The sequence below is a fragment of the Sceloporus occidentalis genome, unplaced genomic scaffold (genome assembly GCF_023333645.1).
Source record: "Sceloporus occidentalis isolate IW3139 unplaced genomic scaffold, rSceOcc1.0.p SCAF_1, whole genome shotgun sequence".
NCBI classification, from domain to species: Eukaryota; Metazoa; Chordata; class Lepidosauria; order Squamata; family Phrynosomatidae; genus Sceloporus; species Sceloporus occidentalis.
In genome coordinates, this window is record NW_028316981.1 from 305,824,570 (window position 1) to 305,843,704 (window position 19,135).

At 39.2% G+C, this 19,135-nt stretch overlaps 1 protein-coding gene across 2 annotated transcripts in view; it reads left to right on the plus strand.

The window, feature by feature from the left end:
- Window positions 1-19,135, plus strand: part of MYO5B (myosin VB) — a 374,368-nt gene that overhangs the window by 191,747 nt on the left and 163,486 nt on the right. For both annotated transcript variants that reach the window (XM_089497439.1, XM_089497447.1), the window contains exons 6-8: window positions 9,638-9,781; window positions 11,934-12,015; window positions 17,493-17,600. In XM_089497439.1, coding sequence (XP_089353565.1) covers window positions 9,638-9,781; window positions 11,934-12,015; window positions 17,493-17,600 — 334 coding nt within the window. The remainder of the gene's footprint in view (window positions 1-9,637; window positions 9,782-11,933; window positions 12,016-17,492; window positions 17,601-19,135) is intronic.

Here is a 19,135-nt window from a genome sequence, read left to right on the forward strand (position 1 = left end):
GTTTGAATCCATTGCTCTGTGTCCTAGTATCTGGAACAGTAGTAAACAAGCTTTCTCCATCCTCAATATTACATCCCTTCAAATATTTAATCATGACTTTTATGTCACTTCTTAACCTTCTCTTTCCCAGGCTAAGTAAAGCCAGCTCCTTAGCTGCTCTTCATAGGGCATGGTTTTCAGACTTCATCAATTTTGTCAATAGAATTTAAAACAGTTTAAAAGCAACAGTTTAAAAGCATAGCAAGAATAGTACAGAATACTGCCATAAACCCTTTTACCATTGGGCTTTTAATAGTGGCTTCTGAGCAACCACATATCTCTGGAAATCTTCCAAGCAGGGCTCACAGGCAATGGTTGCCTCCTATTTCCAAGCAATCAGTATGCAGCAACATACTGGATCTGCACATGGAGATTTTTCTGTAACTTTCATAGTCATTATTAGAGTTGTTCTTTATGAATTTTCCCCTCTAAAGCCATTTGAGGTAATGGTTCTCCCTCCTGGTGACAGTGAATTCCATACATTAATTATGCATTGCATGAAAAAATATTTTCTTTTGCTTTTCCTGAATACCCTGCCAATTTACCTGGGTGACTTTGATTTCTATTATTTTATGGGAAGCAGACAAGCTTCTCTGTGTCTGCTCTCTCCATATTTTTATATAATCATCTATCATGTCTGCCCTTAGTTGTTCTCCCCACACCCTAGACTGAAAAGCCTAAAATTTTGTTGCATAAGGTGATCTTGTTATGTGCATTTTGAAGCTTGAGCAGTAAAGGGAGATGAGATATTGTTAGTCACTGAATTTAAACTGTGAAATTTGGCCATTTCAAACCATCTGTTGGGTTTCTCAGGCTTACAGCTTTGTGTACCACTAGTGCTTCACAGGATACTTTAGGGTAGATAAAAGCAGGGTGAGATGTAAAGTCCTTGGGATGACTGGACATGGACAGACAATGTGAGTTAAAGGAAATAAAACATGTGATGGATTTATATGTGGGAATTTTGGCATTCCTTGGGTTCCAGTTGTGTAGCAAAAACAATTACATTTTGTGTTTAGATTGAGCATATGTGGATAAATGCAATAAGAGCTGTAAAACAGGTTGAAAATTAGGTATATGAAGAACTCCCCTGAATTTTTAGTTCTTGCCCAAATCTTTTGGCTTCAACATCTCTCAGAGGTTTGCCTGAAATTAATTTCAGATGCTCTATTTAACTGAAAATTTAGCTGAATACTCCTGTAAGATCACTTGTTACTTTCACTCCATTGTGGGTAGCTTGCATTCTTCAATCAGAGCTTGCAGAAGAGACTGTTTTGTATCCCACTTGGTATCCCAGAATCCACAGCCCACATGGCTAGTTGTACCTTAAAAATAAGTTTCTCCAAAATCAGCCTCAACCCAGTCCATTGACCTAAATTCAGTTCCCCTTGGGTTTCAGTTCCTCTTGAATTAATGGGAACGCCCTAAGTCAACACATACAAAGGTTCAGCTGATTCATTTGGTTTATACTGTAATCGGTGAGAGAGCCAGTGTGGTGCAGCTGTTTGAATGCTGGACTCCAGGAGACCAGGGCTGGAATCCCTGCTCAGCCATGGAAACCCACTGGGTGACCTTGGACAAGGCACACCCTTTCAGTCTCAGAGGAAGGCAGTGTCAAGCCCCTTCTGACTAAATCTTGTCTAGAAATGAGAAGGTTGCAATAAGTTGAAGTCACCTAATAAGACACATAACAACAGCACCAATTTTAATTTAAAGGAACAATTGGAATTAGGGTTAAATAGACCTTGACCTGATCACAAAAGGCTTTCTGCAAACCAATAAATTCTGGTAAAAATAATATGTTCCTACGGTAGCATCTCATTGGATGAGGAAGATGAAGAGTGGTTGGCTGTGTGGAAGACAGAAAAAGAAATGATTATACTTCTGGGTCTTTGACTTTGCCCTCTCCTGGCTTCTTCATCACTCATTGCTTGAATGTAGCCAACAGATTATCTCAAAAGGAATGTCACCCTCAACTTTAAGGATGGGTGCCTGCTTTAGCTCCTCTGGAGCAATAAGAGGCTATGGAAGGTTAATGGCTGCCTGCCCTGTCCAGTGTTTGTTATTATTTCTTATCAAGTTAGCTTCAGCTTTTTCCTTTCAAAGAGAAACCATCAAGAGACATTAGCTTCCCTGCTCATGTCCTGCAAGCTCAGGGTAGTGGCTTCTTTGATTGAGTCCATCCACCTGTAGTACTGGTACCCTCAAATTATTTCCAATTTATGGCAACCCTATTATGGGGTTGTCTTGGAAAGAGCTATCCAAATGGGGTTTGCCATTGCCATTCTCTAAGGGAGAATGTAACTTGCCCAAGGTATGTGGATTTCCATGGCTGAGTAAGGATTTGAACCCTGGTCTTCAGAGTCATAGTCCACCATTCCAAACCACTACACAAAGCTAACTCTTTCCTGATTCCAGTGGCTCTAAAGCTTTTTGAGTAGTGAGATTTGGCTAGTCTTAAACATTTTTTAGAGCTGTAATCAAGCCATTGTCCTTCTGAGGGCCAGGGTCATTGCTTTATTGCTTCCCCCTGCATCTGGAACCTTGTCCTTAATGTCCCTTTGCAATGAACTCCAAGTAAATTAAAAATATATATTGATGAATGACTTGAATTTATTGCAAGACTGTCAGCAATGCAGACAAAGTCCATATCAGTCTGGGAGAGCTGCCAAAATTACATAATTATTTACCTTGGGTGTAAAGGTCTTTCCCCAGTGAAAGTTGCACATGACTCTTGGGCGCAAACCTAGGGAATATACATGGCATTTTGACAGAATGAGTAGGCTGGAAAGTTGCTTTAATAGTTAAATGTTAATACAAGTTTGTTTTATGTCCCATTCTGTCAGTTTTTTTTCCTGACAGCAACCTATAACTTAAGAAAACATGCTGAGGGTCATTGTTTACCATTACTGAGTTCACATGTTTCAAGATAGTCTGTTTATAAGGACTTTTGAAGATTGAATGCAAATTGGAACTCCCCTTGTGCTCTTTTTTGGCTTTGTAACTTCAGGCTAATCGGTTCCAGCAAATCTGACTTTGTGTCAACACTGTTCCACTTTATTTTCCTGAAGTATTCAGGTCCCTAAGTCAATAACAAGCTGAGGAAGTCAAGCCTACATTAGCACTGTCCCCAAATAGAATCAATACTCCTGTCGAGAGATGCTCTTTTGTCCTCCTTTGTTTTAGTTTTCACATGTCATCAGATTTATTTTAGCAAGCCCTTGCCTCCTGGGCTTCTGTTGCCTGCACTCCAGAGAAAGTTCAGCAGCCCTTCAGCAAAAGAAAGTCTTGCCAGTAACAAGGAGGTATTCAGCTGGTGAGTGTTCCCCTTCATTCTGCACTGGCAATGAAGGGGGAATAAGAAGGATGGGATTTTTCAGTAGCTATGTGTTGCTGGTACAGTCTCAGCCTCAGGCCAGTTACCTGCCATATTGCACTAGGAAACCAAAATGAAATTGAGAAGAGTGGATTTTGAAGAGAGGTAGCCTGGGCATTGGGATTGTTCCATTTGAGTTTCCCTTTATATTCTATGGATGTGTCCTCAGATGGCCTGTCGACTTATGGCAACCTCATGAATTTCATAGGGTTTTCCCAGTCGAGGAATATTTGGTAGTGGTTTTGTTGGTTCCTTCCTCTAAACTAGAGCCTGTAACACCTAGTACTCTCTTTTGTGTTGGATTACACATCATGAGAAGGCATAACTCATTAGATAAGACAATAATGCTTGAAAAGGTTGAGGACAGAAGAAAGAGAGGAAGTTCACCAAGTGGCTGGACTCAGTTGTGGGGAGGCCATGGGCCTGAATCTGCAGGACTTCAGCAGAGCAGTGAAGGACAGGGAGACTTGGAGAGGTCTCATCCACAGGGTCACCATGAGTTTAGGATGACTCAAGGGCATCTAACAACAACAACAACAAACAGTGAGAGTATGGTCCTCTATGGTCTCCTGGGGATCCTGCCCTTAGACAGTTGCCCACCCTGTTTGTAAGTGAATGGTTGCCATCCTTGCTCCTATAGGGAAATGTTGGTGTTGAGTTATAGTCTGTTGCTTTATTTATACCCCAGCTTTCCTCAAAGCTGGGATTCAAAGCGGTTGGTGCTGAACATGGAGATAATACTGCGTACTTCTCAACTACCATGACTTGGAAGGGACAGTCCCGGTAAATCTCAGTCATCTTACTTTTTCAGATGCTTTTAAAATGTTCCAGTTTCCCTGTCTTCTTCCCAGTTTTTCCTCAATTTACAGTGCACCCATGCCATATAAAATCCGTGAATAATCAGATCTGCAAAAGTCAAAGCTGCAATGTGGAGGGACGAGTGTACACTCCTTTCTTGCATGGGCCATCTGTTTAACAAGGACAATTTGGAAGAAATGCTAATAATAGTTTTGTTGATGCGTAGGACCCAGTACTGAACAAGATGATTAAAAAAGAAGGCCTTGCCAGTGTTGAATACAAATGTGCTTCTGTTTTTCCAAGTTCGTGCATAAAATGATTTCAGACATGTAATTGTTTTTTTAAAAAGGAAATTTCAATTGCATTTCTTAAATTTTCCACTGTTGTATCATAATACAAGTAAAATATGTATGCATTGATTACGCTGTGGGATTCTACTTGCCTGTTACAGTACCGAGACTTAAAGAAATTAACGGAGCTGTTAATCTGCCCCTTGGCCTTTTCACTTTCTCATTTCTGGGTGTTGTTTGCTCCTTGCCACTCTCCTGTGCCATTTGATGGTCTTTACAGAAGATCAGCCTGGCTTTGTAGCAACCTTATGATCAATCTCTTTCTTCCCTTGTTCTGTTAGCATAGCTGATCAAGTCCAAACCACAGTAATTGAAATTCTGTGTGATGGTTAATATAAATCTCTGATCTCTGAGGGATTGTGTTCTAATGACAGATTTTTTAATTTAGGAGAGTGTTGATGAGAGGATGAAATTAGCAAGCCCAGATACTGTAATTCAAATGTGAGAATCCCTTGGTGAATAAACTTGCACAAAATGCTATGTTGTTTGTATTATGCCTTCAACCAAGGCTTTCTAGGGCTATTCCATAAATGTTTACCATCATTTGTGTTTGTGAAAGCCAAAAAGTGACTTCTGATACTCTTTGAGCAAATTTTGCATATTTTCCAGGTTCTTTCAACACTTTGCTCTTGGAACCAGCTATCTTCACCACATTGATTCCCACTGTCCTTTGCCCATTTAATTATTTTATTTAATTTAAATCCCACTTTTCTCCCCACTCAGGAATCAAGGCAGCTCACAGTATGTTAAAATAAAGTACAACGATCCTGTTAATACAAAAGTTAAACACAATTAAACAACAATTCTCTCTTGCCCTTACCAAATGTGCCTGGGGTGAAGATGGAATTGACAGAAGGCATTCTCTGAAGATCTTAAAATTCAATCTGGTTTATATAGGGAGAAACAGTCTTTCAGATAGTCTGGTCCCAAGCTATAAAGGGTTTTAAAGATCATAACCAACAAATTGAATTCTGCCCGGAAACGGACCAGTATCCAGTGGAGCTGTTTCACCAAGGAGTTATATGCTCCCTGCAACCAGATTAGAACGTGGTGTAGCCTCCTTCTTTGGATAATTTTAAACAGAGGCCAGAAGGCCATCTGTCAGGAGTCTTTTGATTGTGTATTCCTGCATGGCAGGGGGTTGGGCTAGATGGCCCTTGTGGTCTCTAGCTCTATTATTCTATGATTCTGCAACATTATGTTTAATTCAAAGGTGCCACAAACCATTCTCAATTCCCATTAGCGTATATTTTGCCCCTACATTTTGTGCTGTTCGTGAAGGGAATTCTATCAGTGGCTTGCTAACTACCATGGTGGCTAGATGCCTCCTCTGGGTCAGAGTCTACTTGCCTCTGAAAATCAGTTATTAGGAGCATGTCAGAAAAATGGAACTGCATCTCTGGCATTTGCCTGATATGCTCCCAGCTTGAACACTTGGCAACCTTGCTCCTCTTTGTGTATGTCTCTGTGTGTGTGTCATTTGAACTGTTTCAGCATCACTCCTTCAAGGTTGCTATATACATTTAGATGTTTATTAAGAAGCTTGTTCATATTTAACAAGCTACAGTGAGGCAGAGAAAGAGAAATTACTTTCATAAATTTCATACCATTATCATAGTCTTCCCCATAGATTTTTCTGTTTAGCTTAAATTACGAGTAGGAGCAATAAACTTTTCCCTAAAGCACTCAAGGGTTTCATTGGCCCATCCTGTGCTACTATTGATTCTTTGATCGCTCAGCATTTTAACTTTACAGAATTGAGCTTTAGGTGAAATTGGGAGGATGGGATAGCAGCAGTGACAAGTAGATTGCCTGAATGTGGCAAAGGTCTTCGTTTCTCAGGGCTAGAAACTTTATTTAAAAGAAAGCTAAGATTTTCAGGAAGCTGAAGCTAAGAAGAGCCCTGAGACTACAATGACTGTTATCCAATGGATTGACTGAGGATGGGTAGAAAAGTTAAAAGTTAATTATTTTTGTCTATATTTCCCACAAGCTACCTGCCAGCATGGGGATTCTGCTATTGGACATGCTGGGAGAGGGATTCAGTCAATTGCAGTCCAAAAAAGTAACTTCTCCCAGCTCTGAAGATGGAAGGGGAGATGAGACTTTTCCATCAGCCCACTGGACTGGTTGTGGAGGGAAATTTTTGCTTCCTTTCTTTATGACTAGCATGGAAGACAAATCCACTGGTGAAGGGAGGACAGTCTTTTCCCCCAACCAGTTCACTCACCTGCATGAGATTTATGGTCACCTGTGACTACCAGTCAATTGATAAATAAAAGGCTGGCCAGAAATGGTGAAATGGTAGAGCATACTTTTGTTGAATAAGTGCCTCTTTGATGTGTCTGTGCTCTTTCACAAAGGTCCTTGGGTAGATGGATTTGTGGGCACCTAGAAAGTGGATGAACATTCTTTGGAGAAGATGTTAGCCATTCTTGTTCGCTTGATGCAGGTGGTTCACCTCTGAAATGAAATTGAGTTTCCATGTTTTATGCATGGAGGTAAACTGGGGTAGCTGCTGTGTCTCTGTTCTGTTCATTGTTTTGGTTTTAAGGTGTCCTTCCTTTGCACAGAGAGGTAAAGAAAAAAGAATTAGCATCTCTTTCTCTTGGAAATGCTTGAGGCTTTTTGCCCAATTTGTAAACACAACGGATTCCTTTGCCTGTGCAGTCTGAGCTCTCTTGCTGTCAGATGGCATAAAGTCTTACCTCTCTTCTTCTTCTGCAGCATGGATTTTTGTGAAATCATACCATGTTTTGAATATTGGACCAGGGAGGCCTTAGTTCAAATCCTGGGGCAGCCAGCAAGCTCAACTTGATGCAATTGTTACTTTTCTCCTAATCTACCTCACAGGCTTGTTGTGAGAGTAACAGGGTAACGCCTGGGGAAATATCTCATTTTGTGTCACCCTGGAATTCTTAGAAGTAGGGCAGTGTATAAATGTTACTAATAATAACGCATACTCTTCACAGATTTGTTGTGGTGTGCCTCCAAGTCATTTTTGAATTACAGTGATCTTAAGGAGAACCTATCACAGAGGTTTTTGGGCAAGTTTCTTCAGAGGGGGTTTACCATTGCCATCCTCTGAGGCTGAGAGAGTGTGACTTACCAAAGATCACCCAGTGGTTTTTTATGCTCAAAAACTATTTTAAACAATAACTAGAAAAGAAATGGGTGACACAAAAGGGGAGAATATTTTCCCCCCATTGGATCCATTTTTTTGTGGTTAGCTCAGTTGTGGTTTGAGTGTTGGATTGTGACTCTGGAGACCAGGGTTTGATTCCCAGCTCAGCCATGAAACCCACTGAATGACCTGGAATAAGTCACATGTTCTCAGCCTCAGGGGAAGGCAGTGGCAAACCTCTTCTTAATAAATCTTGCTAATTAAACACCATGATAGGGTCACCATAACAACAACAACTCATTCTGAAATTGTCTAGACTGAACATTAATTGTGAGTTTGAAGTCAACTAGACTCTTTTCTTATATTTTAACAATAAAAATGGCTGTCAGTTTGCACATAAGAGACCTGGGAGTTTTTTTTAGTTCTTTAGAAAGTTTAGTTTAGTTTCACATCATTTGTTTTCTCCATTGTTACTGCATTCCAAATTATAAAATATCAAGACATTGGTGCTAGAGTACCAGCATTTTCCAGGTTGCTACCAAGCCGTGTCTATTAAAGAACAGGTAACAGTTTGGGTTTCTTGCAGCAAGTCAATAAACTATGCTGGGGACTTACTGTTAATGTTTACTTCACTTCTCCAAGTGATGAGATGTTCCAGGGATATAATGGTTACCTAGCTTTTATTTTTGTCTGAAAGAAAGTCTCCAGAGGCTTATTGATATTTTACAGTATTTTGAGTTTGTTTGCAAAGGTACAAATATAGGTGGAGGTACAGCTTACATACTGCAATGGATAGTTAAATCTATTGCTCCACATAAGGTCTACAAAGAGAGGTAGCCAGCAACCCAAAATACTGTTACTTTACAACACACAAACATTCAAGTTTCTCAATGTCACTGGTAAACTGCAGACTATTACAATTTCATACTGGTTTGTGTTAGGGTTAGGGCTGGGGGGAAAATCAGTTAAAAAGACAAAACAAAAAAAGACTGTGGGCTTTTTGGTGTAATTGTTTAAACCTTTTTCTTTGTTTGTTTAAACCTGGATTTGTTTGTTTTTTGCATTAATGCCTTAATGGAAAAAAAATGAAACCTTATTATATTGTTACTGTGAAACATTTTGTGTACTATATTAGAAAGATTAATCAAGCACATTTTAATGGTTTCTATCATTACCAATCCAAAGTTATTAGGTTGTACAGTCTCATGTTTAAGACTCTGACCACACAGTGGCATCACTAACTATGGTATCAGCTGGTGCAGGAAGAGTGCACATGCGCCCCTCATCTCCCCCATTCCCGGGCTTTCTCCCCTGGGAGGAAGCCCAGGATGGAGCAGTGGCAAAGGTATGTGTTTGCCCCTTCTGCTCCTATGTCTCCAGGCTTTCTCCCCTGGGAGGAAGCCCATGGATGAAGCAGCTGGCAAGAGTGGGCATGCACTCCTACCCCCAAAAGGGAAGAGGACAGAACCAGGTGTCACCCCTCTTCTGGGTGTCACTCAGTGCAGTCCGCACCCCTGCATACTCTTAGTGATGCCTCTTTGACCACAGTCATAGTCATACAGACAGCAGAATTCATCCCCATACAGAACCTATTAATCTAAATCCAATTGCTAGACCCTTTGAATCAGTTGCAACTTTTAAGTACATCCAGTTGATTCAGTATTTCTACTCTAGTTGGGCCTAAAAATTGGATCAGTCATGTAAAATAGATTGCTTCTGTTCCCATTTCACATCTGGAAGTACCTCCAAAGCTAAAGGAGTGTGTCTATAATCTTATGTGCTCATCTTACTGTGCAAGACCCTTGTCTGACTTTTTTCTTTCTCTCTTTTGTATTTTAATGTAACATTGTTTTATTTATTTATAGGCAACTGTAAGTTTATAAAGTGGACTTGATGGACAGCTGTGCAAAAAGGACCTCTGTTTCTAATACTTTATTCCATTTCATAAAGGCAATCGGGAATGCAAAAACAACTCGAAATGACAACAGCAGTCGTTTTGGGAAATACATTCAGATCGGCTTTGATAAAAGATACCGTATCATTGGTGCTAACATGAGGACATACCTGCTGGAGAAATCAAGAGTTGTATTTCAGGTTTGTTTATTTATCATTTTGGATAATTCCCCCCACCCATACTTCAGAGGCCGAAATATATGTTACAACTGATATTGTGATATGACTCGAAATAATAAGTAACCTTGTTTTGACTGCATTTATCCAGAATTTCCAGGCTTGTTCATGTTATCATTATGTGAGCTGGATGGCCTTCCAGTTATGATGAATGACAAAATTTGGGACTCAGTGAAAAAGACAACTTGATTTTTTTCAGTTTAAGTTTTTTTATCTTTTTGCAAAATGAACATTTATTTATTTATTCATTAAACATCCTGACAATAAGTAGGGTTGTTCCCCAGTGATCAACATCTTATTTTTTACTTAGTACATTTATATATTTACTTCATTATTAGTTAAACATCATGCAACAGACTACTGCCAAAGCAATGTGCCTCTTGGCAGAGAAATAATCTGTTCTAATTATTGCCATACCAATCTCCCCCCCCCCCTCCCCCCCCATAGCTGTAATAAAGCAAAGCTGGGCTGGTGTCCTCTTTCTTTCTTCTTCAAAAGTTTTACTTTCATGGTTTTTCTTCCTCTCAAGTTTAAAGCTTCAAGAGTTTTATAAAAAAAAAACAAACACTTGGGATCTTGGGATTGAAGCCTTTGATGCCTGACTTTGTAGATGGTAGGATAAAATGTTTTTGCCTTAAAGTTACCTTAATTTATCCAGACTGCAACTACTTATTTAATTAATTAATTTTCACTTTTCAGATGATTGGCACACCTTACATGAACAGCTAAAGTCAAGAATCATCCTTTACATTAACAAAGCTTAGTCTTATGACGCAAAAACTGGATCATTTGTACCCAAAGGGGAACTATCTGCAATCTTAAGGAAACCTCAAAACTTGCAGATGTAATGAAAACAAAAATTCCTAAAGCCCAAAACAACTAAGCGAAAAACTAGGGAACCTCAAAACAGCAAAGCAAAAAACTAGGTGTGCTGAATGAGCATGAATGTTGAGTGATCGCCTGAGAAAGGGAATGGAAACTTGCCAAGGAATACAACAGAATGGTATACCTTGAAAGAAGGCACATTTAGCTGGCTAGAATTCTAATCAGATGCACTGCAGAACTTTTTCTCATAAGCCCTATTAGTCATAACCAAAAAAGGAATTTGTTCTTCAAATCATTTCCAAATTATGGCTACCCTAAGGCAAAGCTATCATTTAATGTGCGTTTCATAGCAAAGCTGGGAATCAAACCCTGGTCTCCAGAATCATAGCTTGCTTTCTCTTACCCAAAATACTTGGGACCAGAAGTGTATTATTATTATTATTATTATTAGGATTTTGGAATATTTGTATTTACATATATACACATAATGAGATATCTTGGAGATGGGACCCAAGTCTAAGCACAAAATTAATTTAGGTTTCATTTACACCTTATATACATAGCCTGAAGGTAATTTTATACAACATTTTAAAAGAATTTTGTCTATCAAACAAAGTTTATGTATGTTGAACCACCAGAAAGGAAAAATGGCATTATCTCAGCCACTTGTGAAAAAAGTTTTGGTTTTTTGAGTATTTCAGTTTTTGGATTCCAGATAAGGATAATGCAGTTTGACATCACTTGATTGCCATGACTCATTGCTATGGATTTCTGGGATTTGTAGTTTTGTGAGATAATTGTCCTTCTTTGTCAGAGACTTCTGGTGCCTCAACAGGTGCATCTGAAGAAGAGTTGAAAGTAGTATCCTTTAAAGTCAACATTGGAATGACTGTTGAGCTTCAATGCAGAGTCTGAGATTAAAATCTCAGCTCAGCCATAGATCTGTGCATGTTTTATGAAAATCCCATATCCCAGCCTCAGTTCTGTTATGATACACTGAGAGTATCAACAGTATTCATTATAGGTCCTTAAGAACAGTGGTTTTGGCTGTTTCCAGTCTTTTATTAATGATGATCAGAACTTCCTCCCTCTCATTTAAAAATAATTGCATGTGGCTAACTGTAGCTAACACAAATACCTATACAATAAAAGCCATACTTAGCTAGCATTCTGGGGACGGCAGGGGTAAAATCTGTAATTTATGTAGAAATGAAAGACGACAAAAGCAATGCTCCAAATTATCCTTGATGGCAGTCTTTATCTCTATAACCAAATTTGTTTTACTCCTCAGGCAGAAGATGAGCGAAACTATCACATTTTCTATCAGCTATGTGCCTCTGCTGGTCTTCCAGAATTTAAAGATCTCTCACTAAGTGAGTATGATATCCTTGTATAGTCACACTTTCCATTGAAAGGTATTTGCCATGCACTTTTCTGTTCCTTGCACCATCAAACTGGAGAGATAGATACTTGGCTTGGATTGCCAAGATACTTGGCTTGGATTCACTTGGATTGTAACCTTGAATTGGAATGTAGGGGTGAGCTGTAAGCAAGGAAGGGGTAAGGCTATGCAAATATCAGTAGACTTGGCTGCATGCCTCCCATTCAGTTCTTTGGGACAAAATAAAGATGTTGCAATATGGAGCACATTTCTGGGGTTTAAAAACGGTCCCTTATACCCACAGACTGTTTTACAATAGGTTCAAAAGGTACACTTCCTCTCTCCATTCTCCCAGCACAATGAGAATTGTGTAACCTCAATCACAGTGGAAAAATTGTTAACATATACAAAGAGAACATCAAGTGTGATATGCTTCACAAAGTGTTTTTTCCCCCTCATTATAACTGAATACTGGGCAGGTTTGAAGGATTTCTGGTACATAAAATAGGATTCTAAGTAGTGTAGAACAATACATTTCAGGGAAGGCAAGTGCTCTCGATCCTGTGATGCTTAGATTATGGGAATGTGAGAGCAGGATTTATACTGTTGGTGGGAGAGAAGGAAACCAGAGCTGTCTGGCTGACAATGTTAGGTACTCCTCTGCAGCTTGCCAGTCCCAGGATTCTGTAGGATGTTGCCATAGCAATTAAAGTAGAATCATAACTCAGTAACTGCACTGTAAAAGAGCCCCTGATTTTATTTGTTCCTGTCATACTCTGAGCAAGACAGAATGGTAGTGGCACTACAGAGGGCCCTTGGTATCAGCTAGGGTTGGGTTCTAGAACCCACTGTGGATACCAAAATCCGTGGATAATAATAATAATAATAATATAATATAGTTTATTTGTATCCCGCTTTTCAAAAACCTGATCAAAGCGGCGAACAAGAGCATATAAAAACATTCCAATAAAATCAGTTTAAAAACAGTATTAAAAACAATACAACAATACTAACAGCAAAGGGCCAGAGAAAAGGGGGATGCTCAAGTCCTATTAAATAATGGCATAGTAAAATAGTGTCCCTTATATAAAATGGCAAAATCAAACTTTCCTTTTTGAAACTGATATATATTTTAAAATATTATCAAGCTAAGGATGCTTGAATCAGTGGATAAGGAACCTGTGGATACAGAGGACCAACTGTTCTACTTCACTTGATCTGAATACTGTACTCCTTTTGATGTAGCCGTAATCTCTGAAAAAGCTTTCCACAAATGCCCTAACCAAATACTGCTGTGAAAATTGTGTAGTGAGGAAATAAGTGGGTATGATGTTCTTAACGAGAGGAAGCCAAAAACAAGAAATCGTTTCATCAAAATCCTTTACTCCAAATATAAGGTACTTACTATTCAAACCATAGTTTCAAACCTAGAAGGTCTTGTGGTGGCCCACAGTTCCTATGAACAGCACTGCGCACTGATGATGCACACTAATTCTGCAGACATCAGAGCACCCTTTTTATGCCTCCTCTCAAAAGGATGAATTACCTCTCTTGGAAACTTCTAAGAATGGCACTTTGCTTTTTAAATATATTGCAGGGCTATCCTGAACTTATTAGCCTTTAAAAATACCCATACTTCAAGCCAGGGGTCTTTTTAAACTACACAATTATAGCACTGTGATTCCACTTTAACTGCCATGATTTCATTTTATGAATTTGGAGTTTAGGGAGAGATATTGTTAATCAGAAAGAGTGAGAGCAATACTATAGCTCCTGTCCAAAACTACAAGCTCCAAGATTCCATAAGATACAACCATGTCAGTTAAAATGGAGTCACGGTTATAACTGTGTGATGGGAAAGGATCCCAGAAGTGGACTCTCAGCCACTTCTAGCTGTTTTGGGGTTGTTTTTTTCTTGCAGTTGCCACCCCCCCCCCCAAACAAAAGATGTCCTGTGATAGACAGTGGGTCCTTGGATCCACTCCAGTTGCTCACCTCTGTATTACACGAACATTGGACTTTTTGGGAAGTTTCCTCTGTGTATATTATGAAGATGCAAGATTACTCTCAGTGGGAAATTGTCCTTTATAATAAAAAAAGGGAAAAAAAAACTTAGAACAACACAGATCCTATCAGGTGGCACTGTGGGGAGCCAGAGAAAAGGAATTGAGAAAAGCCTCTTCCAGGCATAGGAGGAAAAGACTCTTTCATTCTATTAAGGCAGTGACTTTCAACTCAAGTGGCTGGAAGGAAAACTTTTGATGGAAAAAGCCAGCAATGATAGGAAGGTGAGAGCATGGGGAGGTTGTCCCTGCGAGGTATTTAATTGGATGGGAAATATTTGTGTTTTCTCTTTTCGCTCTGATGGCTTTTGAGAAGCTAGAGCATCTATGCCCTCCAGCTGGGCTTGTCTCTTGGTGGGTGTTTTTGTGTTTATTTTAGTGTGAAATCTCCTCTGTTCCACTTTGACCAAACATTCTGTGGTTTAGTCTGGAACAGATTTTTTTTTCCTTTCAAAAAGCAGGGAGAATGTGTTGAAACCAAACTTATGCTTTATTTCTTCACTGAAAGTTTCATATATAGTGCCTTGCAGAAGAATGAATCCCTAACTGTTGTTGTGTTACAGCCTGCAGTAAAAAGGGTTTAATTGGCATTGTTACTACTTGATGTGTTCAAGGTACTCAAATCTATAGAAGTGCAAAATATTTTTATTGGAACATAGAAGTCAGATAAAAAAAAAAAGCAAATGCTAGCACTAAGGAAACTTGGCCTTCCATTTGTTTTGGAGTTCAGCTCACAGAGGTCTGTGCCATCATAGTAAGGGATTATGGGTTCAAAACATCTGGAAAACCAAACCCCTGAAGGATAGAGTCCTTGTTCACATGTGTATGACAACTCTTAACAGCAAGCAATGGCTCACATGTGCGAACCATTCGTCCAATACTGAATCACCAGATAGAATTTTCTTTTAACGCTGTATCAGCTCAAACACAAATCGTCTTCAGTTACATCTTTTCTCAGATCCTGCAGACTGGCTGTCTTCATAAATCAGGTGGTGTTGGTGCATTTATTGACTTCTCCCAGATTTAGAGACATAACTCTTTTTTTGTCCAGAATCTCCCAGCCAGCGTGGCCAGTGGTCTCCCCAACTGTGGATTCTGTGAGCTGTAGTCCCAAAAAGTGACATTTCCAAACTCTGACCTTAGCTTTTTCAGGTAAAAGTTGTTTCAGCTCAGGGATGCTCAACTTTTGCTGGCAGTTCTCTCATCTGCCCTTGAGGGTTCTCAACTACTTGACCCAAAAATCATCATGAAACATATCTTGCAATGGTTGCTGAAATCCTTGTGAAAGTTTCAAAGAAAGCTATGCCATTTTGATTAAGGAAAGATGAAGCAGAAACTTGTGAAGAAAAGGGCTTTGCTTGCTGTCCTCAGGAAGGGTTCACTGGATGCAAAGTTAATCATGCAGAATCGCTGAACTAATCATGAACAGAAAACTTTAGGTCTCTTTTATATGTATAATCGGGTAGAAAATACTCATTTTAAAGCAGAGATGTAATCCCATAAGCAATCAGTAGAATATAAACCGTGTTATGGGTTGGGTTTTTTTTTTTGGTTAAATGTTCCATGACAAGAATAATGTATTTTCTTTCCCCTGTGCAGAACTATTTTAAACTATTTCTTTGGCTACACCCATTTACAGTCCTTGAGGCAAGCAGGCAGCAACCCCTAAATAGGTACATCAGCATATCATCTGAAATGACAAATGGCCAACTGTCCTTTTGAGCAAATTTACTTTAGGGAAAATACAGCAAGGTGCCATTTTGAAGTCCTTTAGTAGAGAACTGGGTTGCCTCAAGTAAAATGCCTCTGAAAGGGAAGCACAGAGATTTGAAATACTGAAAAAGTACCTCTTCCAAAGGCTGAGAACGCCAATGGAAATTCATAGCACTTTAATGGGTTAATAACTTTCCAATAAAGTAATTCTGAAGAGAAGCACCGATTAGGTATGTAATGAGCTGAGATGCCAGATGCTCCTGCTCTTTGTGGTATGTTCTGAGATGCAAGGCCACTGAGAGAAATTTTGCAATGTAAAATAAGACTAATTTCGGGTCCCAAGGAGGCTCTTCTCAAAAATGAGGATTTAAGGTCCAAATGGACTTTAAATCTTCAATGAAGTTTTTTTCAGTATAATAATGAAATTTTAAAGATGTAGTTTTCCCTTCTTTCCAGAAAAATATGGTTACGATAAAATGCGGACAAAGAAGAAAGCTTTTGGTGTACAATTGTGAAAGCATAGTCACAGGGTGAAATGATCCATTTGTTTCATAGGAAAAATAGAAGGTATCAGTTAAAAAACTAAGAAAACACCTGAAAATAAATGTTTGCTATCCTTTGCAAAATAATACAGTGGACATATTTTTAAAGGTTTTAGGGAGTTTTTGATAGTTTTTTTTTTTTTTTTTAGGGAAGGGGATGTCAGAAATTAATGGGCCTCTCTTTAACTCTCTGGGACCCTGACCAATGAAGCCCCTTGCCTGGGATGTATTATGTAGAAAGGAAGATATATAGTGCAATCTGCCATAAGTTAGTAACTTTATTTTCATTCTGCAAAACATTAGGAACACATACTTGTTGAAATAGCAGCTTCAGAACAATTATAGGTTAAAAAGATACAAAGTGGTGATTTAAAAATTTTATTTTTTTAACTCCCCATATAAAAACCTAAAGTGTCAACTTCAATTTGGCCAGATATATAACAAATACATATTTCTTTCTAATTTTATGAGGTAAAAAACTAAAAATAGCCACTTGATAAATAGCATGCAGGAATGTATCGGTCAGTAAATAGTTAAAACATTCCTCATTGGACCAAGAATCTTACAATAAGCTGGCCCAGAAATCTGCCTCTTATGTTACTATGAAAAGAGCAACATAAGACATGTTTAATACCTAAGACATGTTTAATATCTTCCACTTCACCCAACTTAAATGGACAAAGATGTGATTTCCCACGAACCTTACAAAATTTGTCCTCAAGATATCCAGAGGACATACTTTGGAAATGTAAATTTGTAAATGCCTTCTGTAAGGGGGCACTAGTAAATTCACTAAAGTAAGGAAAAATACACTTGTTCTTCTTAAAATGAAGGTACCACATAGAAAGTTTTGAGTGATGGACCAAACTGACATATTGATTTGCATCTGACAAAATAGCCATTTGTGAACTTTGTAATATATATGGGTATAATAAATATATATGTTTATATGTCCCAGAGCATAGTGACTTCTAGTGAAGGCAAGGAATAAGTTTGTAAAACAGGTAACACCATACTAGCCCCTTATCCCCTTCCCAAAGGTGCATTAAAATAGTACACCAAAGTAGTCACATTAAAATTATGCTAACTTAGATGTATGTTAGCAGTTGACTTGGATGCTTTTAACCACTTGTGATCTCTTCTTTCTTTAGCATGTGCTGAAGACTTTTTCTACACATCCCTGGGAGGAGACACATCTATTGAGGGAGTAGATGATGCAGAAGATTTTGAGAGAACCAGGAATGCTTTCACTCTGCTTGGTAGGAAGTCATTTTAAAGAGGAGCTGGCCAGTTTCCCAGTAGAACATTTGGCTGAAACCATTGTCTTTCACAAATAATCTGAATAACCCTGCAGAAGCTTTAATGTGATACAAATGATCCTTTGAATTTGTGTTTGCTGTAACCTTTGTCTTGCTTAATTTGAAATTGCAGGTTGGAGCTTTTCATCAACATAAGTTAGGTTTGCTACATTGGTCAGGCAAGTAGGCTAGATCTCTATGAAGTATTTTCTTCATCAGCCAGTCTCAACATAGGCCAAGATCGTGCACCAAACACATAGCCATGATGTCATTACTACACTTTACCTCCCATCTGAACCCTGAAACCCACCTTAAAGCCAGCTATCTGTCCTGAACAATAGAGCTAGTGAGTAACTGTGGGAGGGGGCTGGTTGCATCATTGTGCAACACCCCAGTTACAAGCAGCACAGTCCTCCACTGGATGACTAACCAGTTTTAAGGTAGGTTTCAAGTCCATTTGTGGATGTGGCAATAGTACCACAATCAGAAATGAGAATATGAAGCAGTTCCGGAGTCCTATGCCCAACTTATGACATTATAACAGACAAACAGGATGCCAGCCATAATTTTTAGTTTAAGTACTTGTAAAATCACAAGTGGTTGGTATTAGCAGAGACAAGGCATCCTCCGTTCCCTCACAAGCAGAAAGGAATGCTTGTTTTAAGATCAGGAATGGGAATTTTGGAGACTTCCAGATGTTCTTAAACAAGAACATCTTGTTCAGGGAAGTAATAGTACAGTGGTCCCTTCCCTTACGCAAGGGATCCGTTCTGGATCCCCTGCGTAAGGAAAATAACACATTTGCCCGAACCCTATTAAAGCTAATGGGGCTTGTGCCTGCAGTGATGCGTGCCATGGATGCATGCAACATTACTCGTTCCGGCACATGGTGCCGCTTCTTCTGGCATGACTTTCAGCATATGCTGAAAGCCGCGTATATCATGCCCGTGTATGACACGGGCGTACCGTACCACTCTGTTCTGGTTTGGTCTGGTATACTATGTCCAATTCAAGAAAGATTTTGACAGGATGGGGTGTGTCCAGAGAGGTGCGACCATAATGCCCTATGAGACATGACTTTGGGAACTGGGTATGTTTATCCTGAGCAAGAGAGTGTTAAGAGGTAACAGATAGCCATGTTTAAATATTTGAAAGGATGTCATGTTGAGGATGTTGAGCAAGCTTGTTTTCTGCTGTTCTGGAGACAAGGACATGGAGCAGTGGATTCAAGCTACAGGAGAAGGTATCCACCTAAATATTATGAAGAGCCTCCTGATGGTAGGAGTAGTTGGACAGTGGAAAATGCTGCCTCAGAGAGTGGTGGCGTCTCCTCCTTTGGAGGTTTTTAAACAGAGGCTGGATGGCCATCTATTGGGAGTGCTTTGGTTGTGTATTCCTGCATGGCAGGGGGTTGAACTGGATGGGCCTTGTGGGTTCTTCCAGTTTTATGATTTTATTATTATAACAGCTTCCAATGTTTCTCGCCATTGGCTGTG